Source organism: Chroicocephalus ridibundus, chromosome 1, assembly GCF_963924245.1.
Source record: "Chroicocephalus ridibundus chromosome 1, bChrRid1.1, whole genome shotgun sequence".
Taxonomy (NCBI): Eukaryota; Metazoa; Chordata; class Aves; order Charadriiformes; family Laridae; genus Chroicocephalus; species Chroicocephalus ridibundus.
In genome coordinates, this window is record NC_086284.1 from 24,699,576 (window position 1) to 24,722,525 (window position 22,950).

General features: G+C 39.2%; 1 protein-coding gene across 4 annotated transcripts in view; it reads right to left on the bottom strand.

Annotated features, from left to right (window-relative positions):
• Nucleotides 1–22,950, bottom strand: part of ATP8A2 (ATPase phospholipid transporting 8A2) — a 353,486-nt gene that overhangs the window by 282,857 nt on the left and 47,679 nt on the right. For all 4 annotated transcript variants that reach the window (XM_063331450.1, XM_063331475.1, XM_063331458.1 and 1 more), the window contains exons 3-11: nucleotides 14,645–14,744; nucleotides 13,942–14,040; nucleotides 13,114–13,159; nucleotides 8,833–8,873; nucleotides 6,909–6,982; nucleotides 4,076–4,145; nucleotides 2,612–2,739; nucleotides 1,501–1,612; nucleotides 629–794 (exon numbers count right to left, since the gene is read on the bottom strand). In XM_063331450.1, the coding sequence (XP_063187520.1) occupies nucleotides 629–794; nucleotides 1,501–1,612; nucleotides 2,612–2,739; nucleotides 4,076–4,145; nucleotides 6,909–6,982; nucleotides 8,833–8,873; nucleotides 13,114–13,159; nucleotides 13,942–14,040; nucleotides 14,645–14,744 (836 nt within the window). The remainder of the gene's footprint in view (nucleotides 1–628; nucleotides 795–1,500; nucleotides 1,613–2,611; nucleotides 2,740–4,075; nucleotides 4,146–6,908; nucleotides 6,983–8,832; nucleotides 8,874–13,113; nucleotides 13,160–13,941; nucleotides 14,041–14,644; nucleotides 14,745–22,950) is intronic.

Below are 22,950 nucleotides of genomic sequence, written 5' to 3' on the forward strand. Positions count from 1 at the left end.
GCATGGTAAGAGATCAGTTTTCTCATTACTAAGTAAGGCAGAAATAAAACCTACTCTGAAAACATTATGCAATAAATACAAAATCATAACATTTAGCATTTAAAAGTTTTCTCTACAAGTGCACATCAGCATTTCTGACTGAAAAAACAGCTAGAGAAATCCTTTGCTTCTGTACGTAAGCATAAAGTTGAAGTCAGTGTCATCATACTGAGACCTGCTATCCTGCAGTCAGGTACAGTCAGACATGATACCTAAGTACATGACCTCCTATAAGAACAAATTTGTGAATGGCATCTCCACACTGCTGAAAGAATTTGCGCACCAAATATCCAAGAATGACTCTTGCCCCTCTTCTATTTCTCCCATGGGTGGTAGCCCAGTGATATTTAGCTAACCTTTAATATTTAGCTAACCTTTAGAAGGTTTTATTAACAGAAGCCTGACAGGCAAGTTCATTTATGCCAGTCCATTCCCAAAAAAACCCCAACATCAGGCGTCAAATGTTAGCAACAGGCTGGTTTTTGTGTTTGTTTCTTTGTTTCTTATTTTACACATTCATTTAGCAAAGTTAAGAGTCTGGCTAGCCCTACAGCCTGATACATCCCTAGCACACTGCCTGTGTACTCACTGTTGGAGCCAAGGTACCAGACGACTTCGCCGTGTGTTCTGTTCCATAATAAGGCACCTACAGAACTCACAAGGGCCATCACCAGGAGAATACAGAACAAAACCAGGATCTGCATGTTGGTCACTTTCTCCACATTTGATCTCTTCAGAGGTGCTTTGGTTGAATTCTAAACAGCAGCGGGGGGGGGGGGTGGAGAAAAAAAAAAGGCTGGCAATGGCTTATATAAGAGGAAATTGCAGAGGCAAACTCAGTCTTTATTTTTAGAGTCCATTATAGAACTTGCTACTTCAACTCTATTTAGCTCAATATTGTATGCAAAGCTCAACAAGGTGGTAATAGGAGCCAGTACTCCTAATGGCTCCCAAACTGACACAGCATTGGAGTAAGAGAACCATTCAGTTCTGAAGACCTTGTACATTCATTTCCTGTCTGTCCATCCCACTGACCATCAGAAGAGGTGAGCAACTCATACATGTTGCTGGTCTCTCCAGGCACTCCCTGCCATTAAGGCAATACAGAGACTATAGTCTTAACCTAATTATCTCCAAGTGCTAAAATCACAGGTGGTCATTACTATCTCCTCAGCTGTTAAATCTCAGTTTTAAATGTTGTCCAGCTACCAGATAAATTCAGATAAAATAAAGTTAGTTTTGCTTACATATTGAACCGTTTTGAGACAAACTTCCGTAAGCATTTAGACATGTACACGTGCACCTCAAGTACAACAGTTCCCTTGTATTCCTCAAAGCCTCCAGGTCTTAAACAGCTACAATCAAACCATTTCATAAACTCAAGTCCAAAAGATAAGTAGAATACAGGAAGAATGACCAGCTTCTATCAGAAAATGCTCTAGATCTCCTTAAAAACTTTACCTGCATGAGTTTTGTGTCATGTCCTGTATACACAACAATACCCAAGACCCATTGAGTGTTTCTCAGTTGTGCACCTCTTAGCAAGATCTGGTCTGGACCAACAGGAACTGGGCTGCAAAGCAAGAATTACGCACATCTTTGAATTCTTGGTAAGACTTTAGGAAACTAGTTCTCCTCTGTACTTCCCCCTCAAAAAAACCCACCCAAACCACAAAAGGAGGAAAGTAATATAGTGAACTTACATTGTCCACACAACTCAAGAGAGCACTGAAATTGGTATAAGTCTAATTCCTGCTAAAGCACAGTAGAAAGAAGGTGATACAAGGGTTCTAGTTACCCCAAACTTGAGAAATTGTTGCAGCCATAAGCCTACTCTGCACTTTACCTTGGCTCACATGTTCTCTCACATCAAGGACAGAGAAGCATCACGCTTGCAAACAGACCATCCATTCCAAACACACCATAACCTCACATATGCCATTAAACAAACATTTTGAGAAAACTGTATTACTCATGTGATTTTCAAGTGGGATGGAAGTGATCATCTTCTATTCTTGCATCCATCACTGTTCAGCTGAGTTGGTCAAGAAATACAATTTTTGTACAGGAAAATAGGTATAGCAAGATGAAACCTCTATGTTCCTACTGACCTTTCAAGTTCTATGAATTGAATTACTAAACCCAAGTTCTTTTCTTCCAAGAGGTGCAAGACACCAAGGTCACACTGATAAAGACTACAGGTTCTAGGATCATTTTTCTCTATAGATCCAAATTTGGTGCAGCCTTTGGCTCTAGCTGGAAGGGAAAGGATTCCCATTTCCCCTGTAACAAGAAGGCCCTAAAAATCACAACCACCTCCCTCACTCTTCCTTCTCGTTAGAAGTTATTTTTGATAAAAAAACCCATTAGGATTCCAAAGAAACCACCTCTCCCATAACAAGCAGAACCCTCCACAGGAAGATGGAAATATGTGATACTTGCAGATGCTCTGATTGACAACTGTTAATTATTACCCTCCTCTTCCCCAGCAAAAACATGTTGCAGACTAAAAGCACACAGGAAACGTTTTTCCTAACGAAATGAACTTATGGCTTTGTTGTAAAGTCAATACCTTTGACCATCTAAGCGCAAGTTTCCAGTGAAATCATAAAGATGACGGTTGGGTCCTTCACATTCTATCCTTCCAGATACTTTCATCAATTCTTCTCTTGACTGGAGACTAGCAGTTTGAGACAATCCCTGCAGAAACCAATCCAAAAAAGATTCTTGTCAAAAACTGCTATTAGAAGGCAACCTAGGAAAATGGTGCTTTCTTTCAACATCTAACATAACAAAAGTAGTTAAATGTGTGAAGGTTTTCCATCAGGTTTGTTGGTGGGGGTTTTGTTTTGACTTTTTTAATGGGTATTCAATAAGTCTTTCCTACAAGGAAGATGCATTATGGACATGATCCTGCTTACCTAGGATTGCTTTAAATCCCTCTACACAAGAGAATTATATTACCTACATGATCTTTCTGTCACCAAGAGGAAAGTCCCATCCATTGTGCATAGAAGCATCCTCCGTGCTTCCAAGCATGAAGTTGTACACGTGCAGGAGGAAGAAGACGACAAGCAGTATAAAGATGCCTGGCTTTTCTCTCAAAGTATAGCTCCACTGATGCATTACTGCTGCTAAATATAGTCACTCCTAAGTGTAGTCTCTCTCTCCGGTCACTGCAACCATTATGCTCTGATCATACTCAAGGTTAATTAAACCCATCATGCAACTGTAACCTAACGGATTGCTACTCAATCTCAGAGCACATAGAACACCCCACTGCTTTTCATCTCCATTTGGTTAGAAGTGATCCTTGTTTTGCCAGATTCTTTTGCCAGATTCTTGACTGCAGCACTGCAAGCCAGAACAAGGCCTTAAAAGGCAGGAACTCAAGATCTGATCTATCCGGCTGACCCAGAGCAGTAAACCACATTTCTGCGACAGCAGTAAACATGCAGCAAACCTACAGCTTTTTAAAGCAAATCTGTATTTCAAAATCCTAATCCAAATTCAATTTTTTTTGTAATGAAAGTGGGCAAAATTCTGAACTATTTCTAAACACCATAATCAACAGTATTTCTTCAACAAAACTAGAAATATCCAAGTAAATGCTACTACTTACCACAAAGAGAACAAATTAACTTAAACAAAAAAAAGTTCATTTGAGCACTCTGCAGAGGCAAAAGCAACAGACTGGCACTTGTGACAACAGAAACTGCAGCTCTCATCACAAGCACAGCTGCCTTTTTTTTTTTAAATTCAGCACTTCAATTCTACTTACTGGACCTTCAGCAAAACAAAGCCAAGGTCTGCTTGATTTGCCTTTGTGAGCTTATAATACTTCCTCCAGATCAGTTCCTTACACTTGCACATGAAGCACTGTTGTTTGGGTTTGTGTCTGTTGAAAAGGCGGCTATGGGGATATGCTTTTTTTAAAAAAAAAAAGTAGCACTTGTACTGTTGTAAGTTACGCTCTGCTTTGCAACTAATATTAGATACCTACGTGGAAAAAGAGGTGAAATTCAGTTTGTTTTACCTGTCGTATTTTAAGATTCGTCTCCCCATCGAGATTAGCTGTTTCAATGTAGCACATGGCTTGGGGTTCACTGTAAGGAGCATAAGATTTTCAGTATTAAAACTCAGTACTTTTTGTATACTAGTTTTGCATAAGATGGCCCACAGTACCCTTCTTCCATGCAGTGCAGAAGACAAAAATCCATACTGTTGGTACATGACCACGAAAGATCCAGCTGAAGTACATATTTTACAGAGATGTCTTTGGATATGAACACTCTCATACAACAAATTAGAGAAAGAAGAGTCTAAATCTGAAGGTTAATAAGAATTTAACAAGTTATGATAAAATTAGATCCCTGAAGTGGACAATTTTACATTGTAATCCATAAAATTGCTTTGCATTGCAAGACCTATAGATAAGAAGTTGAGGGACTTGTGGAGGTACATCTGAAGTCACTGCTAATCAGCTTTTTTTTTTGAGAATCAGAAAAAGATACAATAACATTGCAACTGAGGGCTGTGAACTGCATCTTCCAGAGATACTTCTGCCTTTACACACAGGGACAAAAAAAAAAGTCTTGTTCACATGGATGAGCTCTCCACAGGTAGCACCTGTGATAAGGAAGGGCAATTTTACCACGGATCTTTTCCTGCCCCTTAACATTTAAAACCTCTCTATGGCACTACCAAAACTGGTTTTCCTCAACTGTCCTCTCAGGCTGCTAAGGAATATCCGTTTCCTACCGGGACCCAAGTACACGCTTCTTCAGCATATCACTTTCCATGCTCTTGAGATGTTGCTATTTCTTTTCCAAAGTAGCCAATTGCTTTAACAGCAAGTGTAATTAATCAGCAGAATAGTCAGTAATAAAGGCTCCTTAGGACAAAAATTGTTATGAAACAGACACATACATTTATAACACAGTAAGAAGCCAAATCTTTCTCTCCAGATAATTTTTCTTAAAAAAGAAAGGTCAGCCTGCTCTTTGTCTACTCCCATACGAGCAACTTCAATCTGATCCCAAGAAAGCCACAGATGAAGTCCAGCTTGATTCCACTTTTACTTCTGTCACAAACATTTTACCCACTACAACTGAAGTGGTCAACTCAGGAGGGAGACCTCTTGCAATACAGTTCCTCTCATTTCCAATGAAGTGTGGAAGTGTTTCCATACAAAGTTGTGTTTGAATTCAAACCTTTTTTTTTCTTCATGTAAATTTACTCTCTACATAAAATTCATTTGATGTCACCTTTCTTCTATGGGGCAAAAAAAAAAAAAAAGAGTCAAGAGAAAAACAACTGTTTATTTCACCTCAACAGTCAGCTCAGACACAGATAGTCAACACACACAAGCAAAAGAACCCACCCCCTCAGAGCATGCAAAGCTTTCTGGTGAACTGAGGACACTTAGTATTGCCATTTGAGAGAATCTCAGGAATAATACCAATTGTAAAGCAGAACTGCCACAGAAATTGTTATTAACTTCAAGCAAAACTTCTCCCAAATCAACATACTTTGGGTTAAATTCTCCAGTTATGTGATTATCAATAACAGCAGGTTAGTAGAATCATGTAGAACAAAAAGCTGACTCATGCAAGTTAAGAAACAGATCAGCAGGTTTTTTAGTGTCATACATTTGAGAAGTTCTCAAGCAGAACAAATATTCCTCAATGCTGAAATGGCAAGTTATAGATGCCAATGCGTAGCCTAACTAACTGCATATTGAGGCTGACAACTGCTTAGTCAAAATTTGGGGTTTGTTTTCAAAAAATACAACATTGCATACAATGGAATGAAGATACCTCTATACTTGATCATGTGACAGTCCAAAAAGACTGAGCTTCCCCATACAGCTTTCAAAAAAAAAAAAAAAATGAATCCTCCCAGAAACGGCACAGACAAGGATGGAGCAGAAAATGCAGCAGCTTAGAAAACAAGTTCCCTTAGAAGTTTAGTCATCTAGGAGAACTGTAACCTGGAGATCAGAGCAACCTGCAGTCACTGTTGAAAAGCATGCAGACAGAAGGAAATCATGAAGAGCACGGTGTCACAAGGTTTGACTAGTAGAAAAAAAGCATGTTCAAAAAGAGGAATGGCAATATTGTCTCTCGTTTAAGTCTCCTCTAAGTGCACAGTGGTCTTGATTTGGCCTAAACTTGTTCAACACGGTATAGAATCTAGATTAGCAGCCAAGTACCACTCAAATGCTTTTAGGAATTAATGACCAAGCTTTGTTTGTCAGTGTATCTGTATAAACAAGTTGACCCATATTTCACAAAGAAAAGCGAGCAGGACTCAACAGTTTACTGTTGCTGCCATGCTAGGGATGGGACATATGTGCACTGTATCAAATACAAAGAGTAAACAATGAAGCCCAAAAGCTATTTTGCATGACAGTTACTAGATGCCAGCTGGGCTAGCCTTTTAGAATTATTGTTTGAAAGAGAAGACTATCCTGAGGGGCAGAAAAATATGCTGGAAGCTCAGTGGAATTAAGTGGAAGAAACTTAGGCTCCCTTAATTACATGAAGGGATCCTCAGAAGGCCATAGAGCAAATGACTGCATGAAACTTGTCTAACAGACCTTCAGTCTCCCAACAAGTTCAATCATACACTTCATGAATTAACACTATGAAGTCTTAAGGAAGCCTTCTTACTCAAGAACCTGTCTACAATGATACATGAATCATTGCCTAGTAAAGCACTGTTTTGACATTGTTGAAATTTGATTTTAGATGTGGAGAAGAGTTATTGCCATCTGATGTCTGTTTTTATTACTAGCAAATACAGAGTTTAGAGTCCTCTGCACCTCAGTTCATCAGATACATCATTTCCACACCCATTCAGGATACCTGGAAGATATAATGATCATGTCTGCTGGAAGATGTTGCCCATTGGTGACCTTCACAATATCGCCTACTGCTACCTGTTGAGTCAGGGGCACGAGTACAGTAGCATGAAAAAGAAAAACAAAGAGTTCGCTTGTCTGGAATGTTAGTTTGTTATTTTCTTTCACCCACTCAAAAGAATAGCATCATGCACAGAACAGCTACAGGTAGCGCTTCCCAAAGTCAGAGTACTTTTCACTGCAAGTTTGGAAGTATCAAAGCCTTCCTTTTTCTGAATGCAAAGTAAATAATTCTCTATAGAAAAAATATACTCAATTAGAAAGTGTGAGCTTCTGTAGCTTATTTAGCAAAGATTATTTTTTCTCTAATCTTGCTATTATCCAAATTTGAGGGTTCTTTTACTTTAGTCTTATTTAACCTACAGAAAGTTAAATTCCTTCCTAGTAAAAAAAAAGTTATCTTTAAACTTTACTTTTCTTAAGTATCAACAGTTTCTCCTATTCCTTCTCCATGTTACTTACCTACCCAGTCATCACTTATCTCCCCTTAGCCTTTTCTAGACGCACTACTTGTACTAGTCACTAGCAAAAGGTATTGTCTTTACAGATAGATAGTATCAACCAGTTCTTCCCTGACCTATAGTGACTTGAGATGTACGAAGTCCTAATTTCTGGAATACTGAAGACCTAAGAGTTTACAGCACTCTAATGGGAGTCACACACACATGGACTTTCATTCTAAGAAGGACCAAGGAGCACACTCAAAACAGTAAGCCAGGCTTGCCTGATTACTCTCAGACTGCTTAGCACCGATGCACTGCTGAGAGTCTGAAATGGGCTTACAATACTTTTAACACATTAATTTACAAAAATTGAAACAGATGGCATGTTTGAACAGGCAGAATCATTAGTCTTACTCTGACCCCACTAAAAATAAATTCCCTACCAATTTCAGCACAAAATGAGATCAGAAATCTGCCTTAAAAGTAAACAAGGTGGGTAGTGCAGAACTGTTACTCCCCAACAATAAACACAAGCCTGGACAATACACAGATGCAGACACAGGCCAATTCAAGAAGTGCTTAAGGGTACAAGAAAACTAGATTCCGGGATCAGCTTTAAATATCTTTCAATTCAGTGTCCTCACTGAATAGGACCTGGAACAGCATAATAGGACATGGAACAGCATAAACTGCCATCAGCACTAGCCATCAGAATCCCTGGCAATCTTTCGTTTCTACTATAGCCTAACAATTCTGCAGGATACTTTTAGGTCTCTTGAGGCAGGTCTCATTTCCCAGAGGTTTTAGAAGGGTGTATTTTTTCCTCAGTTATTAGTTAATAGGGATAATTTTGTCCTTAGAAAGGCATCAAGAGCCACGATTAGATTGATACATCCTGAGGGATTTCAGCAAGTTCTAGAAACAAAGCTCACCAGGTCCTGGCACAGGGCTTCACAGAACACAGGTCCCAAGTGCCTGAGGTAGCATCAGGGCTTTTGTTCCTTACTTGAGCAAACAGCTTGCTTAATTAGCCTCAAAACCGAAGAGCTTTTTAGCACAGCTAGCCAAATAAATCTCTGTTCAACTTTTGGGGGAGGTACAGCATTGCAGTGAAAGTTACTCTTCTAGATATGGACTGAAAACAAAATACTGTTTACACCCTGGGGCCTATTAACTGTCCAAGCAAGAACACTTATAACAGTTCATTAGCATTTGACAGAAACATAGTACTAGGATTTAAAGATGGGTACTCGGGTGCCTTGCTCAGGGCAATTTTCACTATTGTAACAGAAAGGATCCCTCCCACCCCAAGTCACAGGGAACCATCACATAGTGTGCATTAACTCTAGGCCTCTGAATTTACTCCAGCAAAAGTAATTCTTGAGTGTCATCTTCCACTCCCTCCCATCCCCTCTTTTTATTTACCTCTTTCCACATGATGTTCTGCCACATCCCATTTCTTAGAACTGAAAGAAAGTTTAAAGTTATATTAGAATAAATATCCAAGATTTGAACAAATTTCAAAACAACTATAGCTACAGTGAACGCTGACCAGAATGGGAACATATACATCAGAAAAGTACTTTTCAGAAGCTGGGACCACACTTTTGTCCACTGCTGTAGGCATCTGCATCTAAGAATGAGAAAGAATCTGCCCTTAGTATTTATATCATTTTTATCACCTGCTAGGCAACAGTTGGTGGCCTGATTTCTTCTTGGCATCATTTCATACCAATGCACAGATGGGCAGTGTTGTTACTTGTTTGGGAAGTGACCTTCCTTATAACAAAGGGCATTATGGCCCACTGTCAATCAGAATCAGGAAGCATCTTTATTCTATGTATGACATAACCACAGAATTTTCACTTCTCACCTTTTTCTTTGCATTTTATTCATTATGTTTTGACTCCATCCTCACTACCATATGAACTGCCCTTACAGGGCTGAGGCTCAATTGTCAAGCAGGCTCAAAGCCCTACTGGAAAGCAAAGATCAGCTTTAGCAGAAGGAGAATCCTAAATTCCAAAGCTCACATTGAAACAAAAAAGAAACAGGCTACTGCAACAGGCCTTCGCTTCCATAGTGCCCAACTCCTATACTGCTGTCTTAATATGCTCATTGGTCATCTACTCTGAAACATGCTTTTCCACCCAAGTTGTTCCTCTGGATGCTTCTACATGTACTTAATACTACCCTACCCTAAACAGCAAGGTCAAAAATTTATGCCAAATCATTGCTGAGCAACCAAATCCGGTGCAGGTCTGAGCACACCCAGTACACCTAAACAAACTCAAACCCTTCACTGAAAGCAGCTGCGGCCAGTTTTTAAAGATGTTAAAAAAGTGTAGTGTGCAACAGATCGAAGTTGAAGAGGCCAGCCCCCTACTTTGAATAAATTTTCTCCTCAGCAATTCACATACGTAGATAATTTGAAAGTCATACCACATTCGCAGAAGATACGACTCTGCTGAATACAGCCTCAGCCATCCTACTCAGGATAGGGCACTCCCCAAACAGGAATGCAAGATTTGTCAGACCAGATCAAGCAAGAAATCCACCTCTTGACTCCAGTCCCCACGCCATGCATTTCACATCACTGAATCCCAAGATGTAGTGTTACAGTGGATGGATCACAGTGAAGTAAACTAACGAGAAGTGGGTGGGCAGCAACAGAAGCACTGCTCGTGATGCATCTGTACTGCTGAGCTTCCACCCAAACAAGTACATGCAGTTTAGGGAAAGAACAGTTTTGTTGCATCCCTTCCTTCCCTCTAAGCTGTGCCTGAATTGAGCTCTGCTTAGTTCAGAACACAGGAGCAGGCCCAAGCCCAGAACCTCAAGTAAAAAAGCCACATGCTTGCAGCCTTGACTCAAAACTCAAACCCTCAGAGAGGAATTGCAGCACTTAACATGTCCTGGGCCTTGCTTTAAACAGCTTTCTGTTCCACCAGAAAATTTTAGAGATGTTTCAGCAAACAGTTGACACTGCTGTATGTTCATATGCAAGGGAGGTCCTTCATAGCTCCAAGTGCCATGAACTTCATCTTGCAGACAATTTTCTTAAGAAAGCAATTTAGCTTTCATGCTTACTGAAATAAATTTAACTAATGAAATTAATTAACCAAGCAAATTACTGAAGCAACTATTCTTTTTAAGCTCATAACCCTGCAATCTAAAGAGAAAACTTCAATTATACATAAAGCAGTTCAGAAATTTTGGGGTTGCAATTTTGCACCTTCTATTCTGCTAAACCCAGTTTTATAGGGGAACTCCAAAGGATAGAAGAGACAATATTTACAGGAGGATAAAACTGATGAATTATTAATTGTCAAAAAGGTATTTGGTTAAAGTAACAAGTACCTAAAAAGACTGCTCCCACTCAGAGTTTTGATACAAGCCTTCTATCTAAGACTTTCTAAGACAAAACAAAAAAACAGTGTATTGATGTTCTAGATCTAGGATTTAATGCTGTCACTCAGCCTAGGTGCATAAGGCCATTTGAAATACTGCTCCTGCAGGGCAAGCATTTCCCACCAGTCTTGCACAATAGTTTGCTAGCCCTGCACTTGACTGCTATTCAAGGGCATCCCATACAGTATTAAATGCTCATGGGATGTTCTATAATTTGACAATGAGAGAATCAATACATCAAAAGAGTTATTACTGAGCTCTCTACATCTATGGAAAACGCTGCCCAGGGGCTTCACTTGGAATTACATTTAATCTGGTCCCTGGATTCAACATCATCTCCATACAGACCATGTGAAGCTGTCCAAGACATGAAACACGTGCTCAGAGCCTAACATGCTCCAGCTCCTAATGGAGATGTGCAGTGCTCACCTGGAAGAGAGCTTTCGATTTTATTTCCTCCAAAAGGAATTTAATTCCTACATACCAAAGCCACTCTGCAAAGCAAACCAATCTTTTCAATGGGAAATTTAATAGAGGAAGTGTGCTTTGAAGATACACTACTGCTTAAAAAAACTAAACATGAGGATAAATGCAAAGCCTACATGAATGTTACTGAAACAAGCACCTGGTCATTGCAGTCAGTGAAGTTCAGAACACAGCTAAGCAGCCAGTAGATGTCTACTTCTGAGTGAGCTGAACTGTTTTTGAATTGCATTGACTATACTTCACTCAGCTATAAGAACGAAAAGGCTCATACAGAACCTAAGTTTATCTTAATCCCACCTTGAACATGAATTAGCTTTTCATTCGTATAACACAAGTCTCAAAAACAAACCTCTATCCTTCCTCTTAAGAAATATGAAGATACAATTTTAAGCATAATTTTGAAAATTGTATTTAGAATATTCAAATGTAAAAAAATAAAACTTGAACTAAAACAATTTTTCAAGTGCTGAGTTCCATTTAGCTCCATAAGAATACCTTGTCTTCTTTAAGGCTGTCTCTCCACAATTACTATGATAAGCTTCCTTTGAAGTATTTGTTAACACATGTTCTCTAACCACAAGTGAATTAGAATTGCCTATGTGACCTCTGAAAGAATAGTCTTTCATATGACCTATAACAAGACCTTTTGTGCTACAGACAGTTAATTGCTGATTTCTCATGACTAATGAAACCTGACACTTGAAACTTTCTCATAACACTTGAAACATCTTCCCAGACTCTTGTAGAGAAATTACCTTGAAGAACTGGTAAAGCAATACTTCTTGATGTTCATTGCTATACAATCTCAATGATCAACTTAACTTCTGAAGCATGAAGGAAAAACAACTCACTGAAAACAGTCCTACAAACATTTTTGCCTGTTAACTGAAGCGTGGAGCCGTCAGGTTATTCCATTCCCCATGTTCCTTTATGCGTTTCTCTAGCTTTTTGACACTAAAGCTAGATGTGCTTGGGAGGAAGGGCCTCTGCTCAAAAGTCAAGTCCCTGTGTTTTCTGTTTCATCTGCAGATGCTCTGCAGAGGAGCAGCAACAGAGCCGTCTGACATGGGAACACAGAGATCCCAGAACTGCAGCATGGACTGACCGTAGGGCCGTCAGCAATAAACTTCAGATTTTCTGTTTTCGGGTTTTCAGTTAAGGGAGATGAAGAAAACAAAAGTGATGTCTTGAGGTATTCAGTGCCAAGTAGTATCAATATATTAGGGACACATGCAGGCCTCCAGAGGATATCAGTGTTAAAATCTCTTTCAGTGACACTTCAGAAAAGTGAATCTACAAAGTCCCCAGAGCTCTTCCTGTATTTTAAGGGCAGCAGCACTTACGAAAATGACTTAAAATTTCTTTCACACCAACTTTTAGTGTTTCAAGGGTTTGTTGAGGTTTTTTGGTTGGTTGGGTTTTTTTTGTCAGAGGCATGTTCGTTTGTTTCAGGTTTTTTTGTTGTGGGTGGGGTTGGTTATTTTTAAAGAATAATCAGGGTAGAGTTTGGCAGGGGAGAAGATTGTGTCATTTTCCTGGAGGAGCTGAAAGCTGTATAACTTCGGACAACCTTGAAGTTACATGAACTTCATGAAAATTCTAATAATGCTGCACATACATCACGCTACCAGCATCAGTCTGAAACATTTGGAAAAGTAAAATCCTAACATACTAGTAACCACCTAGTCCAAAAAGACATGCATTCCCCACAATCATGATTGTTTAAGCAATACAATTGTTCAAAAGTAAGTGTTCTGGTATTCACTGTTTGCACTTTAAGTATTTAACTTAAAGATTGTTTAGTCTTACCTATTGTTTTCTTTTTATTCACTGCACTGTCTGCCTTATGCCTTTTCTGCAAGGAAACAAAACATTTCATTACACTTCATTAGATTCCAAAACCATTACAGCTAGAAACATGACAAACTGCAAAATAATACATTGGGTCATTTTTCCCTTTATGGCTTTTTGTTTGTTTGTTTTTAAAGCCACAAAGATCATCTAAATCCAAATGGTTTAAGTCAGGGCTTAAACCTGGATCAACAGCAAAAAAAGCTAAGTCCCCAAAACTGGTTTTCAGAACAAAACCAAGGGAACAGTGAGGAATAGTATATTTAGAAGACAGCTGCAATATACATTCTATGTGCTGTTTGTTTACATGATTTCTAAATTATTTTATTTATCAGAACTTTGCAAAGCAGAAAGACCTCTATTATAAACACTATCCAAGTAAGTGCAGATTTTCCCCAAACCAATTTGCTCTATGCTAAAGTTCCTTCCCCCCCCCCCCCCCCTCCAATTTTCAAGACCAATTAAAAAGGTCATATCTGTCAGGACTCTTCAGTGTCTTCCTAGCCAGACCTTTCTAATAAAAGCATGAATAAACAAGTTAGAAGAGGTAGAAACAAGTGTCCTAACTTCTACTGTTTCTTTGTTCACCATCTATAATGAAAGTGATTAATTTATCTCAGTGTACTACAGAAATTCTAGTCAAGTTCAGAGCTTTGAAAGTCAAAAGGGTATTTTGCTGCTGTTCACCAATGACTCAATAGACTTCTGAGATGCACAGCTTTGTGGCATTATGTGGCTTTTTTGAAACACCGTCTTTAGTACTGCCTTCCATGTAATCATACTCACATAGTCTTCTATGATTTCTTTGATGCCAGCAACTGTTAAAATAAATAGCAATGGCACCAAGGTGGTATATCTTCCTGTTGGAGAGACATCTGGAATTTGCTGTGAACAGAGGGAGAAGAGATGCCGATTTTATATTTGTATTTAAAATTAGTTTCTAGCAGATTTAGAACTTTATGCAAAGCTCTCAGAGGAGAGAGCACAGAGCTTTCTGATTTGTGCCTGACTGACATCCAATTTCAGTGGGCAAACTAGCCCAAGCTTCTCAGCAGATCTGAAGAAACTACTACCATAAATGTAGAATATAAAGCTTTTGTACATGCCTTTTATTCTATTTCTCCTCTCTTCACAAGAAAAGCATTCAACTAATGTAATTAACTAGAAGCAGTGATAATCCGGACTATCTAAACAGTCAGCAGTTCTGTAAGAATCCACATGTGCTTTTCTCAGTATGGTCAATAGCTCCTTGTTTTACGATACTACTTCTTGATTGTCCTCATTAAGGATAAAAGTAGCTTGATTTTACCAACTACATTGGAAGGAGTCTTCAAGTTGCCTTCTAGTTTCAATTATAAAGTACACACCTCATTACTATTACTATTGAAACGTGTCTAAGAATTTCTTTGCAGTTAAGCATACCAACTGAAATCATAACGCAGTAGAAGTTGTTCCGTTTTATAATCAAGGCAAGCCAACAAAACAATACCTGCAGTAAGGCAATGAAGAGGAAGAATGCATTTGCAGCTTTTCTTATCTGCTCATACAGGAATCGAGGTAGAAATGTCACCACGCTGTACTTGGCTGTGCTGCAGATTAGAAGATTTTTCTTTTAGTCTTTCATTGAAAAACCATATAGGGATTATGACATGTAGGCTTCTAAGAGCCAACATTAGAAAGATCACACAGAAGAGATAAATATCGAACACAGAGGAAGTTAAGTTGCCTGCATTATTAGGAATAGCTATACAGAGCAAGTGAGGTCTCATGCAGACCCAGAAGGCTGACAGTCCCACTTAAATCATTGGTCACAACAATCTGTGTTATGTTACTTCCTTGTCTTCCTCACATCAAACCATGATGGCTACAACTTCAGGAAAAGCGTCACCATGACAAGGTTTAACCATTCAATTTAAATGAGTTCTATAAGCCACCCCCATATGTCAAGTTAGCAAAAACAACCTAAAAGTGATTAACAACCAAAGAGATTAAGACTCTTACATGCAAGTCCCTGCTGTCTTAACTTACTAGTTACAACCCAGTCATCAACACACCTTCTTGAGATAGGTTCTGCAGCATGATGAGTTTCCTTGCACTGCCTGAGCTATATGAGAGACCAAGTCCATCTGGTAGCATACAGAGGTCCATTATACAAGGAAAAAAAACATTAGAGGAAGGAGAGCAACTCTGCCTTACTTTCCCACCCTGAATTAGCACAGCACCTTCCCCCACTGTTAATTACAGGGCATCAGCATGAGTTGGATCTTTAAGAGCCAAGTGCTTGCAGCTGTAGTTCAGGTGTCCCCCCAGACACTGAACATAAGCACTGCAAAAGCCAGGGAACCTGTAACAAGAGTATTTGTTTGTGTTTTGAGGTATCATTTTGCTTGGGTTTTCGTGGTTTGTTGTTTTCAGAAGGGTTTTTTGTTTAGTTGGTGCGTTTGGTTTTGTTTGGGTTTTTTTAAGGCAGCTTCGGTTTCCAAGGAACTGAAAACCTCAAGATACTCCTTTCAAGAAACAGGAAAAATTGTTTCCTGAAGCACTAAAAACAGAACACTCAAGCACAAACAAGATACTGTTTTATTGAAGTTTCCTGGAAGTGTCAAGAGCACCTTTCCATTAAGGCTAGTCCTTTATGTGAAATGCTTCTTTTCTTCTCTCCCACCAATAAGCATTCCAGATCAATTGAAATCCATGTCATTGCTATTCACAAATCACAAAGGACTAATACAAATCAAATGCTTTATCTACATAGTCTGCCTTTCACAATTGACTGCTATGCATAAAACTCTTACTACAACCTTGATCCACAAGCAGTTAAGTTCAGTGGGGTTCTCTTATCTTTGTATGCACAGGATTAGAGAACTGCATTCTCCAAGACCATGTTTTTGCTTTAATAACTTTTCTTCCCCGTTTAGTGATATACTGCTGCATTTTCCAGAATCAAACAGTAACCAGGGACAGCATGGCACAGTGATTCTACTCTAGGGTGCAGAATAGAGCTTCGTATAACAGTGCTGCAAGTTGAACAAAATGATCAATTTAACAACAACTAAGATCCCGTCTTATTAGCCTCTGGTAGTTATATTTCAATTTCACCTGGTTTCCCATACAAGCAGTTGCTAACCCCTACTAGGTTTGATGCAAATCAGTTATTACTTTAACTAAAGAGGCAGCATGACAGCATTTCTAGCACTACAGCCTATAGACTTCCTATTGCTACTGCTGCTCAACAGAATTGTGTATTAAAGTAATCAATGTGATACTTTACAGAAGTTGCAGGGGGTCATACTTCAACATGAAGTACACCAATTAAGCCAACTGAGTGAAAACATGCATCTGGGTTTACAGCATGTAACGTAGTACATTACTTATTGTATATGTGAAGAGAAATTATTTCTTAAGTGCTGTTTCTTACAGCGGTAAGTATTTTTTGTTTTAAGCCACATTTGCTTGGTCCCACATGTAATAACCTTCCTATAATAAAGAACATAATTAAACATACATGTCTCAGAAGTACCTTGTGATTTTAAAAATATGGGTTAATCAAGTTATAGTTTAGACCTACACTACAAGTGAATTCCCCAAGCAATACTAATTAGATATCAAGAGCTGGCAAATTTTTATATCAAAATACTATTCCCTTGGATACCACACTGCTATGACTACATTAGAGCAAGAATTTGTCTTATGGCAATCAAGCCGAAACATTTATTAAACAACATTCTACCATTTACCAACTTTACAGTAACTGGTGCAAACAATATTCTTATTCTAATGATTGTGTTAATGCCAACATAACAAGGCTCTTTTAAGTGTGTTTCATACATATTAAGCCACTCCATCCATTGCTTAAGTAACATGACAGATGCCTACAGAAAATAGCTACCATTCTAATTAGAAAGGGGCACATCCAGCTGTTACCACACAGGCCCAGAAGAGTAATCATGTGTATATATAGAAAGAAGGTGCATGTTATTGTTCAAAAAGAAAGCATTTTGTGAAAAGCTAACTAATACTGTAAACTGGGCAGGAGTATTTGATTAATTTGGCTCTGAAGAACAGCTCTCTAAAGGACAAATACAGTATTTATAAACCAAAAAAAACACAAACTTTGTGCTCCCTCCCAACAGATAGATGCATTGTAGATGACTTCAGGATAAAAGCTCAGAAAGAAGTTAAAATCTACAGGTGAACAAGTAGAAATCAGTCAGCTCATTCATAGCACAATCTTAGTCACTGAAGATAAATACCTGCAAAGGTTAGCCCTCTGACCAGCCCCAGTCAGAGCCATCTCATCTTCAAAGAAGTGCCTGGTACCCCACTCCAAGAACACCAGGTCTGCAGCTCACAGAACAGGCTGTGGCAGGGGGAGGAGGGCAGCACATGCAGGAAACCAAACAACTGTTTTTTCCTAAAGCAACAGCTGTTAACTGTGTAAACCTTGCTTAACTATACAAGTTTGATGTTTAAACAGGTGTGCAAACATTAGAAGAGATGTTTCCTCTACATCTGCAACTTAATTCATTTAAGTCATGTTTCAAGTTACACACCACTGTGCAAGGCAGGAGGAACACCACCAAACCCTGTTAAATGAGTTTGGATACACATCACTACCACTGAGAGTCTGGCCCCAGCTTCTACAGCAATGCAGAGATTTCTCTGAAAGCAGTCTCTGTATAATTTGAAAAAAAATGGTGTAATTCACATAACTTAGTACCCTGCTACTAAAAGTACCAAGGTTTAGTTAATTATTTTGCTAACACTCCAATGAAAAGTACCAAACACTGCACTGAGAAACTCAGTTGTAGTTTTCCAGTAGTTCCTCCATTTATTAACCTGAAATTTTTGCATGACAACTCCCATAAGGTGCCATTTTCCCCTGTTTCCCCAGAACTTTTTCATAAAGTCAAGTTTTACTCTACTCGAAGAAGCAAAGGCTGCCAATAATAGAGACAGAGAGTTACTTCCCTGAGAAGTGTATGCGTGCTAGCAATGTGCAGCTGAATACAGCTCTACATTTTCACAGTCAGACATCTAAAGCACATCCAACACCTTCCGTGAGAACCTATACAACTCTGAGATGAGCATCACCTTCAGGCTAATCATGATAAAGAAAACCGGACCTCCTTGAGACACATGCGGTCTCATTTACAGGGGTGACAAGTACAATAAACTGTCCTTTCCTAGGCAGCTTTTACCCACAAGTGTCCATTCCACAGTTCACATACTTGAAACACTCTCAAATCTGAAAGGTGAAGAATGAGTACTGCTTGATGTTAGTGCTTTTAACACACATCAATTTGCAGGAACAATTAGTAAGAAAGCCAGGCACAGACATCTGAACTGCAGCAGAGGGGCTAGGTAATTAAAGTGAACATTAAGACTTGGAACTATTCTTTCACCAAGCAGGCTTTGTTTCCATTAATATGTACAAAAGATCAGATGCCCTGTAACAGAAAAAAAAATATCCAAGATTATCTGCTTGAATTAAGCGCTCAAATATTGTCTTCAGTGTATCTGTGTGTGTGCATACTAAGGTCCTGCAGGCACATGATCCTTCTTTTAATGGCAAGATTGACATTAGTTTCAGAGGTTCGGCTATAGCTCTCAAGCACAGAAGCAGAATGAGCACAAGCTACCTCCAGACAGTCACCACTGTTGCAGGGGGCACAGAAGCAAGCTTTACACGTTTCAAGTGATATTTAAACTACATGAATGCAAAAAAAACAACAGGCAATTATTATACCAGGTACAGAGAAAGGTCATTAATAGGAACATCTCACCAACAAACAATGCTGCCATGCAGAATACTAGCTAGATTGCTACAGTTCCAGGCATCATGAACAACCTTTTTAGCAGTTGCACGCTTATGACACTGGACGATCGTCTACCTCCTTGAAAGACATGGAAGATGGGGTATTTTGATCATGAAACTCGCTACAGACACACAAAAATCAACCAATTACAAATTCTTGAAGGAACACATCATGAAGATTTATAAGGATCAATTACTTATATGCCTATGCAGCTATTACTGGATGACTGGAAACTAGGCCCTAAACAACCAATGTTGGTTTATTCCAGCAGGCAGCAGTTTCCACCTGAAGCAGAGTAGCCCCCAGTCTAATCAAAAGCTTTACTGTCAGATGAATCCTTGAAACTACAGCTCCTGCAGAGGAGGACTTTAGCCAGCAAGGGTTTCACTGCTCTATGTATGGCCTGTACACTTCTGAGGGCATGTGACACTTAAATACTCCACATTTTGAGACAGACTGAGCTTTGGTCAGAAGAGGAGTACAAGAGGAGCTAGACTTGCTCATGCACTGTAAAAAGTACATGACTTGAATCCTACAAGATACTATTTTTTAAAAGCGGAAACACCTGACCAGAGCAAGACCAAGAACCAAGAGCCATCACATTAGAACGTCTGTCACCCAGCTCTAGAGCAATCACTGCCCATAATCCAAGTGCCTGTTCTGTTTCCATTTTTTCCTGCACTCCCCTACAGCTTCTCTATAGTTACAATGACATCTTGCACATACAAGTTCATATATCATCAGAAGACAAAACAGGTAATAACTTTGTTTAAAGGACATTATTCTGCCTAGCCACTGAAACACCAAATGCCAAAAGATTTTTCCAACAAAGCTGTTGTAATACTGTAAGAGGGATAAATCTGTTGTCCTAAATTATCCACATGGACAGTGAAACTGATTGGGAGTAGTCAGATGTACTAATCTATCTATCTGAGCTTTGGCAGCATACAGAAAATGCTTACATTGCCTTAAAACTGCAGTGCCCAGATACTAGTGAAACTTTTACGAGTGGGGCAGTTTTCAGAGGTGGTGGAGTCTCCAACTCTGGAGACATTCAAAACCCACCTGGACGCGTTCCTGTGTAACCTGCTCTGGGTGACCCTGCTCTGGCAGGGGGGTTGGACTAGATGATCTCCAGAGGTCCCTTCCAACCCTATGATTCTATGATTCTATGATTCATCTCAAGGACCTCACCGCTTCCCCTCATCTCCCTTAGTGCAAGGATTCCTTCCTTCACAGGACAGGCTCCCACCAGAAGCAACTAAAGGAAGACTTGTTTGCAAGGTTTGGGTTTTTTTTGGTTTGTTTTTGGTTTTTTGGGGGGTTTTTTTGGTTTTTTTTGTTGTTTGTTTTTTGGGGGGGATTTTTGGTTGCTGTGGGTTTTTTGGGGTTTTTTTTGGTTTGTTTTTTTTTGTTTGTTTTTACACAAAGGAGGGGAAGAACAGGAAGAACTCATCACATCTTAGCATCTGAGTTGTCTTTTCTCAAATCACATGATTTGGGGAGAAAAAGATTGTTTCATACAGGTTTAAGAGTCAGGACATATCAGGCCAGCCCACAGACTCCCCTTCAGGTCAAGTTCCACAAGGACTTTGGTTTTGTGGGCCATAATGGTTTGGGTCTGCTGTAATAAGACACTGAAGCTTTTCTGAAGAAAAAAAAAAAAAAAAAAAAGAGATAAGCAGACAAGCTGTCAGGCAGACAACTAGCCAATGAGATTTAAGAGTGTTTTACACAAGGGAAAAATCTAAATTAGCAGACACATCTCAAAGATATTCTTACATCATTACTTTATAGTAATGCACATCATTAGTGTTGCCTCCCACACCAAAGCCTAGTAAAGAGGCAGGGTGATAAGTGCAATATTCATTGATTATCATTGCTTCCGCTGGCAAGTAGTGTTATCTACCCTAATGCACAAGTTCCATTTCAGGAGCAAGATATTCAGGTTGACAAACCCAGCTTAGATAAGCTATCTGCACTTCCTCAGAAGCTGCACCTGCAGCAAGCTTATCTTAAAGTGCTTCGTTTAGACCATTTTTAAGACAAAAATACATGAAAATGCATTATGAACTGTTGTCTGCTGAAGCACAGCAATCTTATCACTCTGCAGTTCACTAAGATCAGCTCCTAACTGTGTGATTTTTCAGAATTCCTAACCTACAGTATCATGTGCCAAATTACCCCAGTATCAGCAAGACTTTTGCCATACATACGCAATGAAAGACTACAAAAACTAGTGTAATTGATGTTGCCAAAGCACGTATTACTTCCACTAGAAAGGCCACCTACAGTAGTGCTCATGGGAGTCTTAATACAGAGCAGGCATTAGCACAACTGCTTACACTCAGTTTAACCTAAAAACAAGACCTCATGGTCACATTTAATAGAAGTGATAGCATTTTTGCTTCCAAATCCTGTACCCTGGAGCCTTTTCCTAATGCATGCAAACAGAAAATGCCTTTCCATTTGTTCTCTATTCATGCAATCCCTACAGAAAGGGGAACAGACTCCTGGCTATTTTTCAGTAACAAATACATTAGACAAAGACTGTTTAGAAACAGCACTAAAAGCTCTGTAGGCATGATATTGTTTCAGCACGCTCCAATATTGTCAGGTCATCCCTATAGAAATATGCCTTTGCTTTTCAGTAGCCCCGCTGGCAAGTACAACTCGATAAAATAGAGCTGACTGGAACAGTTAACCCAGAAATACTACTGTCAAATAAAGGAAGTTTAGTACCACATTTAGTTACTGTGCAAACCCAAAATAAGCTTCACAGTAAACACGCAGTATTGATATGAAGATGGCTGAAAAAAATATCAAAACAAGGCATGTAAGTTAGCACTCCATCTTTTAGACAGCTAGCTAACTTCAATTTTAAAGCCATTATTTAATCCAAGTTTCACCACAATTTAAGCAGCTATTGTTCTAGTAACAAGCAGGGGGGTGTTCGGAGAAATGAACACTTACATTTCTCTCAAAACTGAGCAAGTGTCTTCGCAGTCCACAGAAACTATACGGAAAGCTGTTACAGTTTTATAAGCTCTACTGAGGTCAGCGTAAGAGGATTTCTTACGCTTCTACCCTGTTCTACAGGCCACCAGCAGTCAGACAGCGTTGAAGCACTGAGCAGAAGACTATACACACAGCTATAAACAGCAAGATACTTCAGAAAACGTGATTTATTCTACATGCCACCTCCAAGTCCTGAAAGACACCTGCTTAGACTCCACCCTCACTCAAACTACACAAAGAATCACCAAAAACATTTAGTCTCTTCCTGTTCACATATTTCTCTGTATGGAGATCACCAACAGTGGCAGAATAAGTAGAAATGCAGAGTCACAGGGGAATACACACTGCTGAATATGGGCCAATATTTATTTAACAAATATGTGGGAAAGCAGCTTTGTTTGCATGAAGTCAGACTGCATTTAAGCTTTGGCTGCAGTGTCTGAAAGTCATTTAAACAGAGATTTTGTCTAAAAAGACAGAAAAGACCCAGTTTAATTTCCCTGCTGTGTTGCTACTGATGATGTATGAAATCCGTCATGATGCCAAAAAAAAAAAAACACACAACAATTTCAGGATGCCCGAGAGCTCAGCATGCAGCAGGTGGAAGGGCATTAGAACTCTCTCACATGTTCTTTTTTCATTCAGACATTTCATCTAGGCAAAATTACAGAGTTCAACTGCGCAGGGGCTCTGGCCCTAGGAGTAGCCTACTAAGACAAAAGGTGCAGCAACTTCAAATACATTGGCATAATCTGGAAATGCAACATCAACACCAGGCATACAATATGAGTTACTTTTTGTGAGTTTTAATGGCTAAAACAATACTTCTATAGCTTCAATCAAGCCTCTTCCATTGTGATAGATTACGGTATCAGCAACAGCTGCACTGCAGGAAAATTAAGTATTTGCTGATTTACAAGAAACACATCACATTGAGCATTTCTTTTCAGTTAAGAAC